Below are 20,643 nucleotides of genomic sequence, written 5' to 3' on the forward strand. Positions count from 1 at the left end.
CTTATGCACTTTGTTCCTGCAAGATTTAATGTAAAATTGAGCTTGCAGGTCAGCAGCGAAAGAGATAACAGAGTTCAGCTTTTGAACACTCCAATGAAATATACCAGCCAAGCCACACCAGACCTCCCAAGCATACACACATTTCACAAACATGTGATCAACATGTTCTTCATTGCAGCCACACAAGCCACATCTGGAAGCTAAAGAGATTCCTCTACGCTGCAAATTAGCACTTGTTAGGACAACATTTTGAATAATCAAAGCACTATACACAGACCATCGAGGTCTACCCCCATTCCAAACCAAACCAAACTAAGAAACTTTAGGTTTTGAATCCCTGCAAGAGTCTCAAGCAGCTTTGAATGTAAAAGATTTATTGTTCCACAATAACTGGTCCTCACCACCATGAATCCTGAATTGTTGGAAAAATTGTTGAACAACAAATGGAACATCATCGAACTGCCACTGATTTTGAACAATGAAACTGCTCAAATCAATCTGCTTATTAGAGGATACTTGTCTCAAGGTTCTATAACTGAAAACCTCTGATAAAAATTGACCCTCACACCATGGATCCATAAAATTTTTAATCTTATCACCATTGCCAATACGATAAGAACATTGTACCTTAAGAGTATCTCTAACTGATACAATGCTCTTCCAAATGGATGAATGATTAACCTTTGGAATAACAGACCAGTAGGAAGCATTAGTTAAATAGCGTTTGTTGAACCATGCTACCCACAACCTATCCTTCGAAAGAAGGAAGTCCCAAGCTAAAGAACACTTTGCAGCTTTATCAATGTCACTAATTTGCCTCAAACCAAAACCTCCTTCTGTTTTTGGAGAATTGACTCTTTTCCAACACATGCTATGCAACTTGAAGTTGATCTCATTATACCCCCAAGCAAAATTTCTCATCCTTCTTTCAATTAAGTTAATGACAGTAGCAAGAATACTGTAAACTGAAGACCAGTATAAAACCATAGGAGTAGCCACAGCCCTTAATAACTCAATGCGACCTGCCATTGAAAGGTTCATACCAGCCCATCTAGTAGTTGCAGCAACAACCTTATCCATCAAAGGTTTACAATCCAACCTCCTAATTCCTCTGTCAGAAATAGGAAGGCCTAAATAAGTAAAAAGGAGAGACCCCTGTCTGCATCCCAAAATTCTCAGCACAGTATTCTTCCTCTTAACAGACCTTGTAAAATATACTTCTGATTTTTTTTTTTATTAACTGCCAGGCCAAAGACTTCTTCAAAATGTTTCATCATCCTTCGCAAAGTGAATACTGAAGTTATATTAGCTCTCACAACCGCAAGTAAGTCATCAGCAAAAAATTGGTGAGTGGCCAAACAATTTGCCTTGACAGCAGCAGGAGAAGCAACTAAGTTCCCCTTTAGACACTCAAATTCAAACATGGAAGATAAATATTCAGTGACCAAAGTGAAGAGCAAAGGGGAAAGTGGACAACCTTGTCTAAGGCCTCTTGAAGGTTAAAAGAAACCATGTGGACTTCCATTCACCATGATAGAAAATCGAACAGTTGTCACTGCTACTTTAACCCAACCAAATCCATTTATTTTCAAAGCCATAGAGCTGTAGAAGACTAAACAGAAACTCCCATTGAACTGAGTCATAAGCCTTTCGAAGATCCACCTTCCAAGCTAAAGTAGGAGAAGTATGCTTAGCTCCAAAGCCTCTCAATAATTTAGAGGCAATGATGAGATTATCCTGAATTTTCCTACCATTGACAAAAGCATTTTGTTCCTTACCCACAATTTGATCAAGAACAACACTCAATCTATTAGCCAACAATTTGGTAATGATCTTATAGATGACATTGCAAAGAGCAATAGGCCTAAAGTCCCCAATCTTGTTTGCTACCTTTATCTTAGGAATAAGAGTAATGAAGGTGCTGTTAAGCCCTTTATCTATGACTGAGCATTGAAGAAAATGCAACACAGCAGAATTAATATCTTCACCAACAATGCCCTAGTACTCCCTGAAAAACCTCACAGTAAAACCATCAGGCCAAGGGGTTATATCCAATCCCATACTTTGAATTGACGCTTTAATTTTATCTCTAGAAATATTGACTTCCAAGTTGTCAACAACTTCCCCAAGAAGAGTTCTTCTAATGAAGGCAGCATCAGGAGAATTAACGTGCTCTCTAGAAGAGAACAGAGAAGTGTAATGTTGTAATAACAGATCTTTAATACCATTATCATCCTGCACTAAGGTTCCATCAGCTTGTGTAAGACCTGTAATATTATTGTTACCTCTGTGAGCCTTGATTTTCTGATAAAAAAATTTTGAGCTTCTATCAAGGTCCTTTTTCCATTTGATTCGAGCCTTTTGAGAAACCAAGATCTCTTCATTAGACAAAGCATGTTCATAATTCCTCCTAGCCTCTTCTTCACTATGGATTCTCTCTGCGCACATTGGTTCATTAGATAATGCAACTTGACATTCCTCCAGATTAGTCCTAGCTGAGATAAGATGCTCATTTACTGAACCAAATTTGGTTGTATTCCAAACTCTGACAGCTTTTTTAACTGCCCTTAGCTTTTGGACAACCTTAACAATAGGATCACCATTAACCCTTGTTGACCAAGCCTCTGCAATCACCTGTTTCAACACAGGTTGCGAATGCCACACCCTTAAAAACCTAAAAGGTTTAGGACCAGCAGCTACATTGATAGGAATCCTGACACATAAACCCCAATGATCCAAAAGAAGAGAAGATGTGAGATCAATTCTTGATGCAGGGATAGAATTAGACCAAGCTTCATTCATCAAGCCTCTATCCAGTTTAGAATAAATTCGTTTGGCAATTCGCCTATTATTACACCAAGTGTAAATGCCATTAGAGAAAGGAATATCAGTAAGAGTTAAAGAATCAATGACATCATTGAATTCTCTAAGAACTCTCTAAGGAACAGACTTCCCCCCAAGCTTTTCCCTATTACTCTGAATAACATTCCAATCACCAATGAGCAGCCAAGGACCAGAAACTATATTTGCCATATCAGTTAAACAATTCCACAGATCCCTCCTTTCGTCCACTGTATTTTCCCCATAGACACAACTTAACCAAAACTGAACACCACTACTTCTAATCCGTAGTTTGAGAAGGATAACTTGAGCTTTAACTTCCAAAATTTGCACATCAAACATGAGTGGATTCCACCCACACCAAATCCTACCTCCATACACTGCATCATAGTTATGACACCAAAGCCAATCAGCCCTTAAACGACTACTGATTCTAACAAATTTATGATTCTGTACTCTGGTCTCCACAAGGCAGACCAAAGACAGAGTTTTTACTGACCTAAGAGAGAATTTCTTGTTGCATTCCTCTCCTGTTGAGCCCCCTCACGTTCCACAAACCAATCGTCAAAGATTCAAGGATGGTGGAACCACACCACCAGCAACCATACCTCTAGTAATTATAGAACTAGCTTCAATTTCAGCAGCCTTTTTCCTTTGCCTTTTCCTTTGACTTTTAGTTAAGGTAGGAGTAAGAGATCTTTCAACTGGAACAATTTTATCTCCAGTAGAGGCCACAGGAGAATCAGATATGAAACCAAGCATTCCCAAAGGAATAGGAGACACGGGTAGAGTGACTAAAGGGGTAGCCACTACTGCAACATCACCAACAGAATTCTCAACATCATCACTTTTATTACCTGGACCATTCTCAACTTGATAAGGGATCAAAGCCCTCTTAGTATTTGCAATAGACTCTACAGGAGTCCCTTCAGTTAAAGGAGCATTCACTCTTGCCAGAATAGAATCCACATCCTTGCCAGTATTTCCCTCTGAATTCGCCGATGTCTCCTCCTCCAAGGGAATATGCACCATAGATGTTGATTTCACCTTGTGAATAATAGAAGTGTTCGTTTCAGCCTCAGAAATAGGCCCCCTAGTTATATCTTCTTCCAACTGAACCAATTTTCCCTTTTGCTTGACAATCCATTCAGTGACAGGTTTCTTCTTAGAGATTTACGTAGTGCAATTGGACTCCGAATGGTTGAAACCATTACACTTCCTACATAACTTAGGTTTCCATCATACTCGATGAATACCTCGCATTCAGTATCATGTATATCAATATGAACAACCTCCGGAAGATCGTCATGCACATCAACCTCTACCATAACCTTAACAAAACCTCCACGTTCACAGGCTAAAGTAGCCTCATCAGGATACAATGGTTTGGAAAATTGAGAGCAAACCCTAGCAATGGACATTTTACCTCTACAGTGCATAGGGAGATTAAACAAACGTACCCATATAGGAACCGAGCCAAGAACTTCTTTCTCAAGATTAACATTTTTATCCCATCGTTTCAGAATCATAAGACGACCCTGATAAGTATGAATACGCTGAAGAATAGAGTGCGCAACATTCTCATTACTAAACCGCACCATAAAGAACCCTTTTGGAAGGGAAATCAATTTAAAACTGCCTGCAGTTTTCCAAATCCTCTTAAGGAAATCATTAAAGTGTGGAAAGAAAGGGCGCTTCCCAACCAAATAACCTACCAGCAAGTTTTTCCAGTATTCAACTTCCTCTATCACATCTTCTTCCATGATCTTGATCACCTTCGCACCTCTGCACTCAGGTAAATATGGAAGCATCTCCATCTTCTTTTGTGATTCAGTATCAAAGAAACTTCGCCATTGGCATGGGGTAAAGTAGCCCCCATTGGCAATATAGAGGAGGAAGAGCCCTCCCCCATGGCTTCAACCCACCAGTGCTCGCCGCTGGCGGCCTTGTCGAAAGTGACAAGCAGACCTCAAGAACCCCAAAACCCTAAATCGTCAAAGTTAGAGAGAAAAAGGCCAAACATGTAAATAAATAATCCAGAAAAATCGAAAAAATACTCGAAAATGGAAAATAGGAAAAATAAAAAATATTACAAGATCACGGTGTAATCTTATGGGGAGATCATACGGTGATCCCAGGTAAATCCTGGTGAGATCCTTTAAAGATCCCAGAGATATATTCTGATCAAGAGAGGCTAGAGTCAAAATAAGTTATATTAGTTTTTTGTGTGGAGAAATCTTTTTGTGTGTACAATCTTCAAGAGAGATAATTGAAGTTTGTCTTTGGGTGAGTTTTCTTTTTTTATATAAAACCGTATAATTATTGGGGTATAGTGAGCGTTTGGTGAGCTTTTCTTGAGAGCATTTGGTGAGCTTTTCTTCGTTTGGTTGGTGACGTTTTGTTGTGAGGAGATATTATTGTCTGGAAAAACCAAAACGTTCTTCAAGTTGTAATTTTCTTCTAAATAGTGATACGCATCATCATCGTCTGTGGACGTAACCCTATTTGTGACAGTGAACCACGTATAAATATTATCTTGTGGTGTGTTTCTTTTCATCTTTATTCATATCTTTCTGTTATTATGATTTGTCTTCATTGTGAGTATATTTGTTTGGCTCACTTTTTACCTAACAAATTGGTATCAGAACTTTCGCTGTGCCCAACAATATGAACATACGTGGAGAGCTTATATGCTCTCAGGGTTGAGCTTGCGCTCGTGGCAGAGGGCCACAACTATGGGTGACTCAACAACTCCGACAGTGCCGCTGAGTGGAGAAGACGTGAACCTAGCAATAGTGGAATCATTGGCTATGACATGCCCACTATGGTGAGCATGGTAATGAAGTCTCGGATACCCAGCATTGGTCACCCTCACGAGCAAGTTCGATGGCAGCTTGACTCCAAGATGTGAATAAGCATCTTTAATCTATCATTGCTGCTTCGTAAGAAAATTTTTGTCCATACTGAAACAAAGAGAACATGCATCAATTATTTGACACAAAATCTTGTTTCCTAATTTTTGTTTTTGTTCTTTCTTTAGTGGTCATTGTTTTTTGTTTGATTCAATTCAGGCCTCCTTTCAATCGTCTGATCCATTCCATCTTCCATCTGGAATTTAGTTTGGATATTCACTTGGAACTTCCAAAGTTCATAGCATATCCATAGTTCCATAGGATCTAAGATTTTGTGGCCAGACAAAATCATATCTGATTTCTATATTCTTTTATTTTTTTGATTAGAATATCTCAACAATGTTTTAGGCTTGCCATAAATAAGATGACAGTTAATATAGAATAGAAACCTCGGTATGGAGTGGATTTTGATTTGGTTGAGGATGCTTATAAATTTTATAGTGAGTATGGACGTAGAATTAGATTTAGTATAAGAAAGTAGCATTGTAATATATATTTAACAACAGATGCCTCGATAGTCCAGTGAGTTAGCGTCTTCGGTAGACTTTGGAGTGTCAGAATTCGACTCTCTACATCTACAAATCTAACTTCTAACACTTCTTGCCTTGTAAAAAAATAAAAAATAAAAAATAAAAACACAACCGCCGGAGATGTATCAATTGTTTGTTCTTAACGATGATTTTGAGCTAAAGACAATTGGAATGGTATGAGAAAGAACCCTAGGGTTGAGATGAGGACCAATAATGGTGCCTTAATGCTTGATCAAATAGAGTTTGTGAAAATACACAATAATTCATTTGTTATGGCAGAATGTACATATGACGCCTTCACAAGGAGAAATTCTTCGGTTCAAGCTACTGAATTGGAATTGGTTAACAATTCTGGGATATCCCTAAGATCTGCGTATGAATTGTTAAGAAGACGAGGAGAAGGAAGGTAATCAATTGGCTTCACAAAGTAAGATATATATATATATATCTATATAAAAAAAAATAAAATAAAATAAAAAAAAAAGAAGAAAAAAAGAGTTAGGTATTAATCATGACAAGTTGATTTTATTATTTTGGAAGTCCACAAGAAAGTCAAGCAGCCTGATACATTAGAACTTGGATCAAGATCGACAAATCCCCACAACCCTTAGTCCCTATTAAGACTACCTGATTTAGATCCATTTCCAACTTGAACTGAAGAACCATGCAGCCACATAATGCAAATCAACTCAACCCACGCTTGTACCGTTCGAAGTAATCGATCGGTTTGATTCAATTATATGGTAATGTCATCTTTTCATGCTCCTGCAAGAACCAAGCAAAATAAGAGGCTAGGGTAATTTCATCTTTTCATGTTCAAATTTCATTGGATGGGATAAATTGAAACCAACTAAAATAATACAATTATAAATGAAGGCCAAATTAAAATCTTACATCAACCAAAATGTGGTAATGAGTCTGCAACCAAAATGTAGAAGAGCCCCATAACTCCTGTATGCCTTTTAGCACTGCTATAATTTGCTACCAGAACTAGAGTCTCCCCATGAGATATCTTGACAGAGCCGGGTTGAGGATAACAAGTGGACATTCCAACAATATAACCAGCCTCGTTTCCTGCTTTCTTTCCTTTTCCATAAGTCGGTGTTGAATGGCATATTATCCGTCCATCCTAATTCAATATTAGTCGATTGTCGATAATCACATCAAGGTAAAGATATCACAGAAGGACAATTAGTTGCATGCTTTAGCAAAGAAATTTACTAAAGGAATTTGTAATCTGTATCTCAGAAAGAAATGCAGTTCCATGAGGGGATAGCCACTTTTTCATTCTTACAATAATACTCTTTTGTGGTAAATTTTTATGGATAAATGATCGCCAAAGAAATGCAGTTCCATGAGGGGATAGCCACTTTTTCATTCTTACAATAATACTCTTTTGTGGTAAATTTTTATGGATAAATGATCGCCATTTTGTCATGATTTTATCCAAGATAATTAAGCATTCATGTTGTTGCTCACCATGTAAAGATAGAAAAGAAAAAGAAAAAAAGAAGAAGAAGCTAACAGCATGTTCCATCTTCTACAATTTATATTGAGAAATTAAAGAAATCATCAAATCCTCACGTGGGAATGGAAGATTACTCTAGCATCAACCAAAATGTGGTAATGAGTCTGCAACCAAAATGTAGAAGAGCCCCATTACTCCTGTATGCCTTTTAGCACTGCTATAATTTGATTCCAGAACTAGAGTCTCCCCATGAGATATCTTGACAGAGCCGGGTTGAGGATAACAAGTGGACATTCCTACAATATAACCAGCCTCATTTCCTGCTTTCTTTCCTTTTCCATAAGTCGGTGTTGAATGGCATATTACCCGTCCATCCTAATTCAATATTAGTCAATGTTCAATAATCACATCAAGGTAACGATATCAAACTCTTGGATCGGGGTGAAAGGCTGGAGGACAATTAGTTACATGCTATGGCAAAGAAATTTACTAAAGGAATTTGTAATCTGTGGTATAAAAAAAAAAACAAACTAGTATTCACAAACAAATTAGCTCATCTAAATCAAAGGTGTAAAGGAGCATCTTTCAAAGGAGAGAGAGAGAAACAAAAATCTCACAAAAAAATGCAGTTCCATGAGGGGATAGCCACTTTTTCATTCTTACAATAATACTCTTTTGTAGTAAATTTTTATGGATAAATGATCGCCATTTTGTCATGATTTTATCCAAGGTAATTAATCATTCATGTTGTTGCTCACCATGTAAAGATAGAAAATAAATAAATAACAGCATGTTCCATCTTCTACAATTTATATTGAGAAATTAATGAAGTCATCAAATCCTCATGTGGGAATGGAATATTACTCTTGCATCAAGCCTCAGAAGTTTCATCGTTACAGGAAAAAAAAAAATTCTAATTAGCGGTGAGACCTATCATTTGATGATACATCTCAGTAGAAAAAAACGACTAATATCATCGAAGAGGGCAGTTAAGGATGCTAAGTCTGATAACATACTATGAAAAAACAATATCAGATTGACCAATCTAGTTGATGAGAGTAAAAGAAGACATGGGACACAAACTGGAAATAAGGAGTTAGAAAATCACCTCTCCATAAAGAGTCGAACCAATTCCCCCTTTATGCTGGTGTGCAACACCGTAGATGACATTACCACCAGTTGGCATAGGGATGCTTACCCTTTTGGTGTCAATGCAAGCATCATGAGCCCCATCAGTGGCAGTGCAAGCAGCAACTTCATACTCCACCTAATATAAAAAGACAAAGAAACAAACAAGTTAAACATTAATTTCCCCTTTTTTTTTTTTTTTTTTTTTTTTTTTTTTTTTTTTTTTTTTTTTTTTTCTGCAAATGATGATAAATGGAGTTATCTCCCAAATCACTCTCTTACAAACTAATTTAACAAGTATCGTCACAGCTCTACAATCAACATAATCTCTATGTATGCAATCAAGACCTTAATTTGTAAAATCTACCTTTATACACTTATGTGGAGCATCTGCTCTGATAAGGATGCTAATTGTACTTGCACTTAAGGAAAAAGGGAATTCAGGGCTTGTAAATAGCTCTGATACGGGGACGATCTTTTAGTGTCAGAATTTCAAAAACTGATGTCAGCATAATTTTAGAAGCCTTTCTATTGATATATAGATGCATAATTTAGACCAAAGTTATGACTTCAAGCCGTAGAAGAAAAGTTCACTCACCCGGCAATGATGTTCTGTAACTCCATCATCTAACTTCTTCCACATGTCGGTTACATCAAATATATATATTTTAACAGGCAAAATGAACTTATTCCAATCAACCCACTTCACTGTATATCTCATGTATAGACCTCTCTTGGCACTTTCAAAGCCTCGTCTCACCCTGCATTGTGTCTGATCATAGCAACAACTCAAGCCTCCCATATAACCAGGCGTCAAAGGTTTACCATTTTCATCCTTTGTAACATTATAAAGATCACACCTGCATTCGGTGCATCCCAACCTATCTTCCACACCCCGCGTATCAATTGCATGGACATTAATCAACCATTTCTCCTCATATCCATTAGGAATTTTTGCTGGATTACCAACTTCTATTCCGTAGGGATCTGGCACATGTGTGGCTGTTCTTCGTGTTTCAGATCCAAGGCCAAAATACTGCCCAAGAGCACTACCACATACACCAGTGTTCATCACGAAAATAAAATCAGATTCGTTGTTTGGAACTTCTACACTTTTAGGCTGATAGTATCTCACAAGAAGCCAGTGATGGAGATAAGTTTCGTAAAGGGGAATGGGATTTCCTGCCTCATCAACTACTTCAGCATTGAAACTCTTGATGGCAATATGACCTCTTGGAAAGTCAATGTCATAGTAGTACTTGTTTACCACTGATCCTGGTTCCAGTACAAACTTAGGAGATAGGAAGACCGACGATTTTACGCCATTTTTAGTACTTATTGGAGCTTGTGAAGTTTGAACACTTAAACCCAATAGGAGAATTAGCAAGGAAAGCAACCAATCTCCAGAACAATGTGCCATATTTTCTGCGAATCTCAATAATCTCTGGTTAGACAATAAAATTGCTAAAACACAAATATAGCTCTAAAGGAGAGGAGTACTGAAATAAATACATATATAGAAATTTTCTTTCATAATGTAATATAAATACGTAGAAATGGCAAAATCTTGGCCGGGAAGAGTGAGAATGCTATGAGGGCAGTCACTTCGTACCAAAACTGCCAAAGGTAATAAACACCCTCAGTGGATAAATAGCAAAAGATGGCCAGTAAAAAAAGCCCATTTCCTCATAAACCAAGCAAATCTATAGGGGAGGAAGACTGCAATAAATAAATATATAGAATTCTTAAAGGAAAAAATGTTGCACATTTAATATATGTTCATAATGTTTCCAACATTGCCGTGCCATTTGTTTGTTTATATAAGATGGAAGAGTGTAGGAAGTGTTAGACGAGTGTCCGGAATGGGTTGACTAAGTATTTGAGATGTGTCAGCCAAGTGTCCGAAATAATAAAAATTATTTTTAGATTATAGACACGGCCATGAAATGTTGGACACATATCGGAATGTCCATGACACCTTCATAGAAGCATCCATGCTTCTTAGAAGATGGCAAAATCTTGGGCCGGAAAGGGAGATAATGCTATGACAGCGGCCACTTTGCACAAAAAGTGCCAAGGATAATACCTTTAGCAGGACCACAATGGATATGGCAAAAAAAAAAAAAAAAAAAAGGCCTATTTCCTCACAAACCAAATAAATCTACAGGGGATGACTAAACCAAAAGAAGGAAAAACAGAAAGGGAGACCTTTAAAGATTCAAAAATCCCCACCCCGCCCCATTTGGGGCGGTTATGGAGAACCGATTATGTTAATGGAGACGGGAATGGGGCTGTTTTAAAAACCCGGCGGGTTTTGGGGCGGTTGTGAGGGTGAAAAAATTAAACGGGGAAGGGAATGGGGAATGAGATCCCCCCAAACCGCCCCATTGCCATCCCTAATGATATTGTTTAACCTGAAGGAGATTTCTAACTAACAAGATCATCAACAGACAGCTACTAAAAGTTAATACATACAGATAACTCACCCTTTTCAAAGAACCTTATAATTGGTTCTGCAATTTTTCTATAGCTAAAATTTTTATAAAGCAAATAGATTATTTACAAAATCGTCAAAGCTAGAACCAAATTTCATAACAAATCATATCCATTTCTAGTTCTCTAATTCAAGCAATTCAATTGTAAAGCAAGGACAGTTATTATGGGGGTTTAGGGAATGTTGTCAAAAGAAAACACAGACAAAATGACATAATTATTTCATCACACATTGATAGCTTGAACTTGGTAGAATAATCTGTCTTTTATTTTTCTTTGAATTTAATGATTAAAACAAGAATTAAAAACAAGAAAAGAAGAAAGAAAACAAGAGCGTACCATGAAATAGATGAAACTCACGAGATGATGATTCAGAGTAGCTTGGAAAGTTGAAAGTCCTTACAAATCCGAAATAAGAGGGTCAGAACCCAAGTGAGGCAACTGACTGTTTTATGAAAACAAGAAAAAAAACAAGAGCGTACCATGAAATAGTTGAAACTCACGAGATGATGATTCAGAGTAGCTTGGAAAGTTGGAAGTCCTTACAAATCCGAAATAAAAGGGTCAGAACCCAAGTGAGGCAACTGACTGTTTTATTGTATAAATACAAACAAATCGAGTGGCCGAAATTTGAGACTCAGTGAAGATGATAAAAAGGTGAGCTGACTTTTAATGGGAAAATGAAATCACCGACAAAGATATATGAATTGAATGGAATTTGGGAAAAAAGAAGAAAAGAAAAATTGAATTGAAAGATAGGATTATAAGAAAAGGACAATTGAAATATTATTATAATGACTTGTTTTATTTCTTATATGGATGAGATCCAGGCACTCACATGTCAATTGAAATATTATTTTTTAGGGCGAATATAGCTCGTCGACGAGAGCAGAGGATTGATACTGATCTTCCAGACTCTTTGTTGATATCATGAGTGAATAGTTTGATAATGTATCTATGTTTGTCATTTAAGTCATATAAAATAAAGTCAGACAGTAATAGAATTAAGTTATAAGTAATGAGAATTTGAATAATAGAAGTGAGAATTTGAGTAAGAATTTGTGTAAAATATGAGAATTACAACATATTCGAAACGTAAAAACAACACTTATAAAAAAAAAAAAAAAAAATTATGTGACCTAGTTTGTGATTCTAATGTCGTAAATCATCTTTATTTTTTAGGATTTTTGATTTATGTAAACCTTTGTGTTTTTGCTTCATCAGATAGTCGTCTATGATGTGGTTGTCTTTATGCATTCAACACATAGATGAGAGGTTTAGCATGCCTGAACCTGAGGCTTTTTGTCCTTTTGCCTTGTGCTGGAATAAAAAGGAGTTTTTATAAATTTGTCTTCATGTGCAATAAGAAAATAAAAAGAAAGCAGGGTCAAACAAAGGCGGATACATAAAGTAGATATGTGAGAGAGTGGAACAAATAAGAAAGACAAAAAACAGAGAATATCGGCTTAAGTCCTAAAAAGTAAAATAAAAAAATTTGTTCTTGAGGCTGGCACTGGGCGCAATATTTCTCAACAGAAAGGGTATGGATATGAAAATTTAACTCGTTGTGGGGTACGAAATGGGCGTAGACTTGCCAATAATCAAATGGGATGGGAATAAATTTAGGTAAACTTGCTTCATTCTTGCCTGTTGCCATCCCTAAATTTGTGGGAGAGGGGGGAAGGGAGAGAAGAGGCTGAGAGTCTTGTTAAAAAAGGATTTTAAAATTTTTAAATAGAAAAAGAAAAAAAGAAAAAAGCAGAATAGAAGTTGAATAATAATAATTATTAAAAAATTTAAAAATTTAGACACGTGTTTAAATTTTATTGATCTACATCAGCTCGGAAGATCCAAGTATTACATAAGAAAATTTTTAAAACATAATTATGATACTCCGCCGGCTCGCCCAAAATAGAAGGATGGAGAAAAAATTCAAAAATTATAAGGCGAAGAGACTAAATAGACAATGGATTGGATGATCTAAGCCATGATGTATTGTCTCTTGGACTTATTACTTATTTCTTTCTCTTTGGGCAATTGTTTTGAATTAAAACTATTTTATTATTTGTACGTAACTGAATGCTTATCTGATTTTATTTGTTCAGATATTTTTGGTCTAGTTTTTTGTTTTTTATTCATCTGGATAGGTTTTGTTTATGTTTTTATGTAGAAGAAAATGAGAAATGAAAGCTCCGTTATCTATAGTTTTTTAAAACTATATTTTGGAAGGACTTTTAATAATAAAAGAATTTTTTTTTATCTGGACAAAATATTTTTGTGGAAACTGTTCTACCATTAAAATAACTTATTTGTCCTCAATTTGAAATAGTAGCTGCCTGTTATATATTATAGTGGGCTCACAACTATAATATTATATAATCAAATTGTAGGCACGCGATTCGTAATAAAAATGATGACACCAAAATTATATTTACGAAAGAATCAAGTCTGATTAGTGTGGTGATGTAAGTAATAGATTGCTATTAGCTTGTTAATGTGTAGCCATGACGTATAGTCTCTTGGACTTATTACTTATTTCTTTCTTTTTGGGCAAGTATTTTGAATTAAAACACTTATCTGATTTTATTTGTTCAGATATTTTTGGTCTAGTTTTTTTTTTTCTTTTTTTCACTTGGATAGTTTTTGTTTTTATTTTTATGTAGAAGAAAATGAGAAATGAAAGCTTAGTTATCTATAATTTTTGAAAACTATATTTTGGAAGGACTTTTAATAATAAAAGAATTTTTTTATCTGGACAAAACATTTTCGTGGAAACTGTTCTACCATTAAAATAACTTTTTTGTCCTCAAATTGAAATAACTATATTGTCTAGTAGCTGCCTGTTCTATATTATAGTAGGCCCACAATTTTAATATTATATAATCATTTTTTTTTTTTTTCTCTAGTTAATACTTGCACACACATCTTTATTAGGACTTGAACCTCTGACCTCCATTTAAAAAGTAAAAGATCGATATTACTAAGTCACTGACCCGTTAATTATAATCAAATTGTAAGCATGTAATTTGTAATAATAATAATAACACCAAAATTGTATCCACCAAAGAATCAAGTCTAATCGATTTGGTGATGCAAGTAATAAATTGCCATTGGCTTGTTGATGTGCACCATTCAACTAATGTAAATAATGGGTTCCAATATATATATAGAATCCTTAACTGTTTCACCTCCTTTAAATTAGAATCCTTAACTGTTTCACCTCCTTTAAATTTTGGAGCCCATTATTTACATTAGTTGAATGGTGCACATCAACAAGCCAATGGCAATTTATTACTTATATCACCAAAAATATATATATCTATTTATATAAAATTTGTACATGATTTTGTATTAGAAAATCAATAGCATTCTCCCTCTATCACTGTTCTCATCTTTCATTTATAATACTGCCAATCTTTTCTTACTTGTCCCAAAGATTTTTCTGTTCCTCTGTCGGCTCTCTTTTCTTACCTTGTCCCAATCAATTGTCAATTCCTCGTCCTTGATAGAGTGATCAAGCCCATAATCCAAACCAAAATTAGAGGATAATAAGGGCAAAAAAATCCAATAACAGCACTACTAAATATATCAAGTAGCACTACACTTCATTTTCACACACACACACACACACATATATATATATGCACACGCAGAGTTATGGGTTCTTTGGATTTATGCATTCAATCTAACCAAAGGAATAAATTGACATAATCACTGTAACCAACTGCACAGCTAACCAAAATAATTAAATCAAGGGTGAAGTGCAGAAAACTCCCTCTGATATTGATATAGTGCATATCAATCCATGTGTGGTAAAAAAAACCCCATATATTATCGATTTGGTGCAAACAGGTCCCTTAGTGGTGTAAAATGTCGATAATACCCTCACTTCAGTTGAATAAATTAATGATTATAAATACAGGCCATGTAAAATGACCTTTTTGTCCAAATTTGTGTAAAATGGTGTTTGTTTGGCAGAAGGATAAAATAAACCTCAAATTGTATAAAACAGGGATAACATAAACCTGAATATATTTAAATGTAAAACCAAACATGCCCCAACTATATAAAACATACTTAACCATTTCAACCCTAAGTGTGCATCGTATACGAAAGAGGCTGAGTCTAAATTCCTTAGTGTTATGAAACCCTAACCCGTTTTCATGTGTATTTGTTCTCCAAATTGATTCAATCTGTGTATTTGTTTGTTGATCGGTTGAAGATAACTTGCAAGAGCTGTAAAGTCGGTGAAAGATCGATTGTGCTGTTATGCTGTGAAGACTCTTTCGTGTCGTAAGTGTTCTTAAATCAAAATTTTGTTCTTAAATCGTGTTATTTGTGTTAGATTTGTGTAAAATCTTGTGCGGTAAAGACTTGTAAACTCGCTGAGTGTTAGATTTGGTTCGATTTTGTTTCAACATTTATTAGGGTTTTCTGATTTGTCTTGTAAATTGTTTGTGTTTGTTATGATTTTGTTCTTAAATCGTGTATGCATGCATGGTCGATTTTGTTTCAATATTTGTTAGGGTTTTCTAATTTTTTCCGTATCTCTTTCTTAACAGTTAAGGTTTTTGTCATGTCATATAGTGGGTTTGTAAACAATAGTGGGTTTATCATTTTTTCTTGCAATTTTGGCATTTATATATGTTTGTGTCATGTATGTACGATTCAGTGGTGTTAGGGGTTTGTCAGTAGGTTGGTCCATTTGTGCTTTTTGCCTATAGATTCAGTATATATATATGTTTGTGTGACCCAATGCATGATTGTGACCCATATATGCCAAATATGATCATCTGGTGTCCATTAAATTGGGGTTTTATACTATAAAGTTTGAATTTTTATATGCACATATGCTTTGTTCAATGTATTATTGTGGGTTGATTGACTTTATTAATTTATTGTTAGGGTTTTGTAAACAATAGTGGTCCCTTGCCTTTATGGTTTGTCCAATGCATTATTGTGGGTTAATTGACTTGTTAGGGTTTTGTAAACTATTGTGTCCCATGTGTATAGAAAATGCTAAGTTTTATGTTGGCTCCAAGTGCTATAAACAGTACCTCGGAATAATTTTGTTTTTTTTTTTGTTTATACTTTTGATAGAATGTTTCTATATGTGATGTTGGGTCCATGTTTTTTTATTATTTATATATTATTTATACACTAACATTGTTTTTTAGTGCATGACATGCATATTGCATGACGGATCACTAGATCCTGCTCTGATATGCATGCATGCTTGTGACAGAAGCATATATAGTTGTGGTTTGTGACAGCTTATATTTGTATGGTTGTTTAGTAAATGAGGAAGACATACATACTTCAGTTCCATCATTCGGGAAAGTTGAATCAACGTAACAACTATGTTGGTGGTAGCATAGAGCTGGTTGACAATGTGGACCCTAACATGATGTCTTACTTTGAATTGGAAGACATGGTGGATATGTTGCAGTTGGGTGAGAATAAAATGTTCTACAGAGATCCTATTGGTGGGCAGTTGATACAGATAATTAATGATGGGACTGTTATGCAGATGTTTATGGCCTACAACAGGTCATCTTTGATTAAGATTTATGTCACTAATACTGAGAATGAGGATTATAGTTTAAGTGCACAAGTTCTGCATAAGTGGACAGAATACTTAACCCAATCAATGGATGACAGTGACCCTATGCAGCCTAACAGTGACTATGTGCAACCTAACAGTGATCATGTGCAGCCTAACAGTGACCATGTGTAGCTTTACAGTGATCATGTGCAGCCTAACAATGATCATGTGCAGCCTAACAGTGACCATGTGCAGGCTGCAAGTGTTGAAGAGAATGTGCACAATGATGTCTCAGTTAATGAAGAGGATGAAATATATGATGGGGAAAATACTGAAGAGTTAGATGATGTCTCAGTTTATGCACTAAGTGATGAGCTAAGAAGTATCCATAGTGACTCAGATGATGAGATACATGTTCCTTGCAAAAAATCAGAATTCATTGCTAGGAGGGAAATGGGAGAGAAGGAAAAAATATTAATGGTGGGAATGGAGTTTGCTACATTTGCAGAATTCAAAGATATGTTGAGAGAGCACGCTATAAAGAACAAATATGACATCAAGTTTGTTAAAAATGATGGACAAAGGGTCACATGTAAATGTAGAAATGACTGTGGGTAGAGGATACATGCTTCAAAGAGAAAGTCAAATGGTGCCATTGTGATTAGTACATTCAATGATGAACACAACTACTCTGAAGTTCAAACAAGCAAACTAGGAACATCTTCTTATCTTGCCAATAAGTATGTGCATAAGTTTAGGAGGGACCCTGAGTGGAAAAATTCTGGTTTTATGGGTCAGATTACTGATGATTTGAACCTGGTAGTTAGTAGGTTCAAAATTTATAGGGCAAAGAGGAAATGTCAACTGATGATTGATGGCACACATGAAGATCAATTCTCAAAAATCAGAGAGTATTGTCAGTTAGTATTGGAGACAAATCCTGGAAGTGTTGCTAGGGTTGATGCATGTTTGGAGCCAGATGGGAAGTCTATAAGGTTTGAAAGGCAGTTTTTTTCATTGGATGCAATGTGGAAAGGCTTTAAAGAGGGTTGTAGGCCATTCATTGGCTTAGATGGCTGCTTTCTAAAAACTCATTACAATCAACATTTACTAAGTGCTATTGGTAAAGATGGGGACAATAGCTTCTATCCCATTGCATTTGGTATTGTGGAAGCAGAGACAAAGGAGACTTGGGATTGGTTTCTGGCTAACCTCATGGATTTGCTCAGCCCCTACAAACCAATAACATTCATTTCAGACAGACAAAAGGTATGTTAGCAAAGTATTTTAGTTTATGTTAGCAAAGTATTTTAGTTTTAAAACTGCATTTACTGATAGTATAAAACTGCATTTACTGATAGTAATATTATGATTTTATTATAGGGTTTGGTTAACACACTTGAGAAGCTTGGGTCAGATCACAGATTTTGTGTAAGGCACATGTATGACAACTTCAAAAAGAAGTTCCCAAGGTTAGAGTTGAAGCAAGAGTTATGGGATGTAGCAAATTCTTTCACAGTGGTAGACTTTGAGGGACACATGCAGAGAATCAGGGAAGTTAACACAGATGCATATGATTGGTTAGCCAAGATACCCCCTCATCTGTGGGCTAAGTGTAAGTACACAGAATGGTCAAAGTGTGACCTTAACAACAATAGTATGTGTGAATCATGGAATTCATACACACTAAAGGCTAGAGATAAGCCCATTATCACCATGCTTGAAATGATCAGAAAGTCCTTGTTGAGGAGGTATCCAGAGAAAAAAGAGTACATGGAGGGGAAAAATGGGTTGTTGTGTCCATCTCCAGCAGCTCAGCTAAAACTGAACAAGAGGAACTCAATGAGTTGTCCTGCTCACCTCTCTGAAAAAGCCATTTATGAGGTTGAAGATGGAGGAATGAATGAAATTGTTGACTCACATGAAAAAAGCTGTAGTTGTAGGGTATGGGATATCAAAGGTATCCCATGCAAGCATGCATGCGTAGCTATACAAAAGAGAAGATGGGCAGTTCTTGAAGAGTCTGTTAACCCATACTTTTACAGAGAAACATTTTTGAAGTCATATGCAGGGATGATATATCCAATGACATTGAGAAATATGAGAGAAGTAACTGGGGTGGTTCCAATAATTCCTCCTATAGCTAGGAAACCCCCAGGCAGGCCAAAGAAAGTGAGGAAGAAAGCTCATGATGAAGGTACATCAAGTGGAAAACATGTGTACAAATAAAGGGCTCACCTTATTTGTGGAAAATGTCAATTAACTGGTCACAACTCAAGGACTTGCAAAAATGAACAAGTGTAGAGAGGACCACCTAAAAGCAAATGAGGTAGACCTAAAAACCCTCAACTTGGAGTATTGCATGTTCAAAAGGCTACTGAAACTGTTTTTAATGGGAGTGGTAGAGGTATTGATGGCACTACTATGGGGATGAATATGACTGGCAGTGGTGGTGTTGGGAGTAAAAATGCTATGGGCAGTACTTCAGTGAGAGGTAGTACTTTAGTGAGAGGCAATGGTGTTGGGAGTAGGATTGGCATTGGTAGAAGTGTTGGGAGTAACAATGTGTTGGGAAATACTTCACTAAGAGGTGTGGGTGGCACTACTATGGGGACTGGTAGTGGTGGTGTTGGGACTAACCATGCTATGGGAAGGACTTTAGTAAGAGGCAATGGTGTTGGGAGTAGGAATGGCATAGGTAGAGGTGGTGTGAGAGGCAGGGATGGTGGCAGTCATAGGGCTGTAAATGTTGACATTGGTGCAGGCAACTTGACTGAGTCCCAGTGATAGCCACAGGGATCAACAGTGAGGTATATGCATTGATTTATATTAGTTTTTGTTTTTGTTTTACAAGTGTTGTCAACTCAACTTTAACTTTAACTTTACCTTCTTTATAGGTTATCAATGTTTCTTAGTCTCAGAATGTTGACATGCCACATACACTAGGGAATGGTACCCAAGAAAGCCAAGATTGGTGGTTTTAGGTAAATGAATTTTTAATTTTACTTCTTTTCCATTCAAAACACATACTTTCTTAGGGCAGTTTTAATTATTTTGTACCACTTATTTGTTGCAGATTCCACTCTCTAAAACTGTTGCCTTTGTTTCATCCAAGTTTCAATTTACTTCAGTCCAAGGTGTTACCTTTTGCTAGTGGATAGTTACTGGACAACATATGACTTGTATGGTAAATCTGAAGTAATTTTTTGTGTATTTCATTCATGGATTAACAAATAGACAACTATTTTTTTTGTTTTTAATATCTGGTTGACTGGATATGGACAGTAATATGTATGTATGTATGTGCTGTGTTGTTGGGGAACTATGGAGCTACAATATTTATGTATGTATTGTATGTGTCTGTGTTGTTGGGGAACTATGGAGCTACAATATTTATGTATTGTATGTGTCTATGTTGTTGGGGAACTGTGGAGCAATATCTAGGTATGTATGTTGTTTGGGAACTATGGGGCAATATATGTGTGTTTTTTTTTTTTTTTTTTTTTTTTTTTTTTTTTTTTGCGTAAATTATGAATGTCTATGTTGTTGGTGGTTGTGATTATTTAACTTATTGAATGATGTCATTGAATGTGTGGTGCAGGCTATAGTTGGTCATTTATTGAATGGTTGGTCACCATTGAATGGGTGGTGCAGTAGGTCTGTATATGTGAGTGTTGTTGGGTACAATATTTGCATTAAAACAGGATGTAGTTACATTTAAAAAAT

At 36.0% G+C, this 20,643-nt stretch overlaps 4 protein-coding genes across 7 annotated transcripts; 2 read left to right on the forward strand and 2 right to left on the reverse strand.

Annotated features, from left to right (window-relative positions):
- Positions 1-348: 348 nt before the first annotated feature.
- Positions 349-3,873, reverse strand: LOC132281094 (uncharacterized). The gene is made up of 6 exons (XM_059782832.1): positions 3,450-3,873; positions 2,951-3,221; positions 2,064-2,845; positions 1,636-1,943; positions 1,296-1,400; positions 349-1,155 (listed from the first exon to the last, which is right to left on the reverse strand). The coding sequence occupies exons 1-6, from the start codon at positions 3,871-3,873 to the stop codon at positions 349-351; spliced, it is 2,697 nt and encodes an 898-aa protein (XP_059638815.1).
- Positions 3,874-6,781: 2,908 nt separating this feature from the next.
- On the reverse strand, positions 6,782-12,018 carry LOC132285288 (uncharacterized). 4 transcript variants are annotated; one of them, XM_059787455.1, is made up of 6 exons: positions 11,855-12,018; positions 11,712-11,770; positions 9,478-10,304; positions 8,860-9,018; positions 7,178-7,412; positions 6,782-7,048 (listed from the first exon to the last, which is right to left on the reverse strand). In XM_059787455.1, exons 3-5 carry the CDS (start codon positions 10,297-10,299, stop codon positions 7,179-7,181), a joined length of 1,215 nt encoding a protein of 404 aa, XP_059643438.1. In that variant the 5' UTR covers positions 10,300-10,304; positions 11,712-11,770; positions 11,855-12,018; the 3' UTR covers positions 6,782-7,048; position 7,178. The 4 variants fall into 4 exon arrangements, with proteins under 4 accessions (XP_059643438.1, XP_059643439.1, XP_059643441.1 ...); XM_059787456.1 differs by lacking the exon at positions 6,782-7,048 and adding an exon at positions 7,868-8,126 and having other exon boundaries at positions 7,273-7,412; positions 11,855-12,017; XM_059787458.1 differs by lacking the exon at positions 6,782-7,048 and adding an exon at positions 7,886-8,126 and having other exon boundaries at positions 7,289-7,412.
- Positions 12,019-16,671: 4,653 nt separating this feature from the next.
- On the forward strand, positions 16,672-19,146 carry LOC132281095 (uncharacterized). The gene is made up of 4 exons (XM_059782833.1): positions 16,672-17,082; positions 17,131-17,509; positions 17,615-18,186; positions 18,301-19,146. The coding sequence occupies exons 1-4, from the start codon at positions 16,672-16,674 to the stop codon at positions 19,144-19,146; spliced, it is 2,208 nt and encodes a 735-aa protein (XP_059638816.1).
- A 195-nt stretch (positions 19,147-19,341) lies between these two features.
- On the forward strand, positions 19,342-19,704 carry LOC132281096 (glycine-rich protein 23-like). The gene has a single exon (XM_059782834.1). The coding sequence runs from the start codon at positions 19,342-19,344 to the stop codon at positions 19,702-19,704; it is 363 nt and encodes a 120-aa protein (XP_059638817.1).
- Positions 19,705-20,643: the final 939 nt, after the last annotated feature.

The sequence above is a fragment of the Cornus florida genome, unplaced genomic scaffold (genome assembly GCF_030987335.1).
Source record: "Cornus florida cultivar Cherokee Brave unplaced genomic scaffold, ASM3098733v1 CherokeeBrave_3.0.0_Hap2_Chr11, whole genome shotgun sequence".
Lineage (NCBI taxonomy): Eukaryota > Viridiplantae > Streptophyta > Magnoliopsida > Cornales > Cornaceae > Cornus > Cornus florida.

What these genes read in the sequence shown, in the direction of transcription:
- LOC132281094 (XM_059782832.1), bottom strand. Translation starts at nt 3,873, where the DNA reads ATGGTGCATATTCCCTTGGAGGAGGAGACATCGGCGAATTCAGAGGGA. An exon ending in TAGTTCTATAATTACTAGAG is followed by an intron (nt 3,222 to 3,449) that starts GTATGGTTGCTG and finishes ACTATGATGCAG; the next exon opens with TGTATGGAGGTAGGATTTGG. An exon ending in AATTAAAGCGTCAATTCAAA is followed by an intron (nt 1,944 to 2,063) that starts GTATGGGATTGG and finishes TTCAATGCTCAG; the next exon opens with TCATAGATAAAGGGCTTAAC.
- LOC132281095 (XM_059782833.1), top strand. Translation starts at nt 16,672, where the DNA reads ATGAGGAAGACATACATACTTCAGTTCCATCATTCGGGAAAGTTGAAT. An exon ending in TGCAACCTAACAGTGATCAT is followed by an intron (nt 17,083 to 17,130) that starts GTGCAGCCTAAC and finishes GATCATGTGCAG; the next exon opens with CCTAACAATGATCATGTGCA. An exon ending in TCATTTCAGACAGACAAAAG is followed by an intron (nt 18,187 to 18,300) that starts GTATGTTAGCAA and finishes ATTTTATTATAG; the next exon opens with GGTTTGGTTAACACACTTGA.
- LOC132285288 (XM_059787455.1), bottom strand. Translation starts at nt 10,299, where the DNA reads ATGGCACATTGTTCTGGAGATTGGTTGCTTTCCTTGCTAATTCTCCTA. An exon ending in TTACAGAACATCATTGCCGG is followed by an intron (nt 9,019 to 9,477) that starts GTGAGTGAACTT and finishes TTTTTATATTAG; the next exon opens with GTGGAGTATGAAGTTGCTGC. An exon ending in GTTCGACTCTTTATGGAGAG is followed by an intron (nt 7,413 to 8,859) that starts GTGATTTTCTAA and finishes ATATTGAATTAG; the next exon opens with GATGGACGGATAATATGCCA.
- LOC132281096 (XM_059782834.1), top strand. Translation starts at nt 19,342, where the DNA reads ATGGGGATGAATATGACTGGCAGTGGTGGTGTTGGGAGTAAAAATGCT.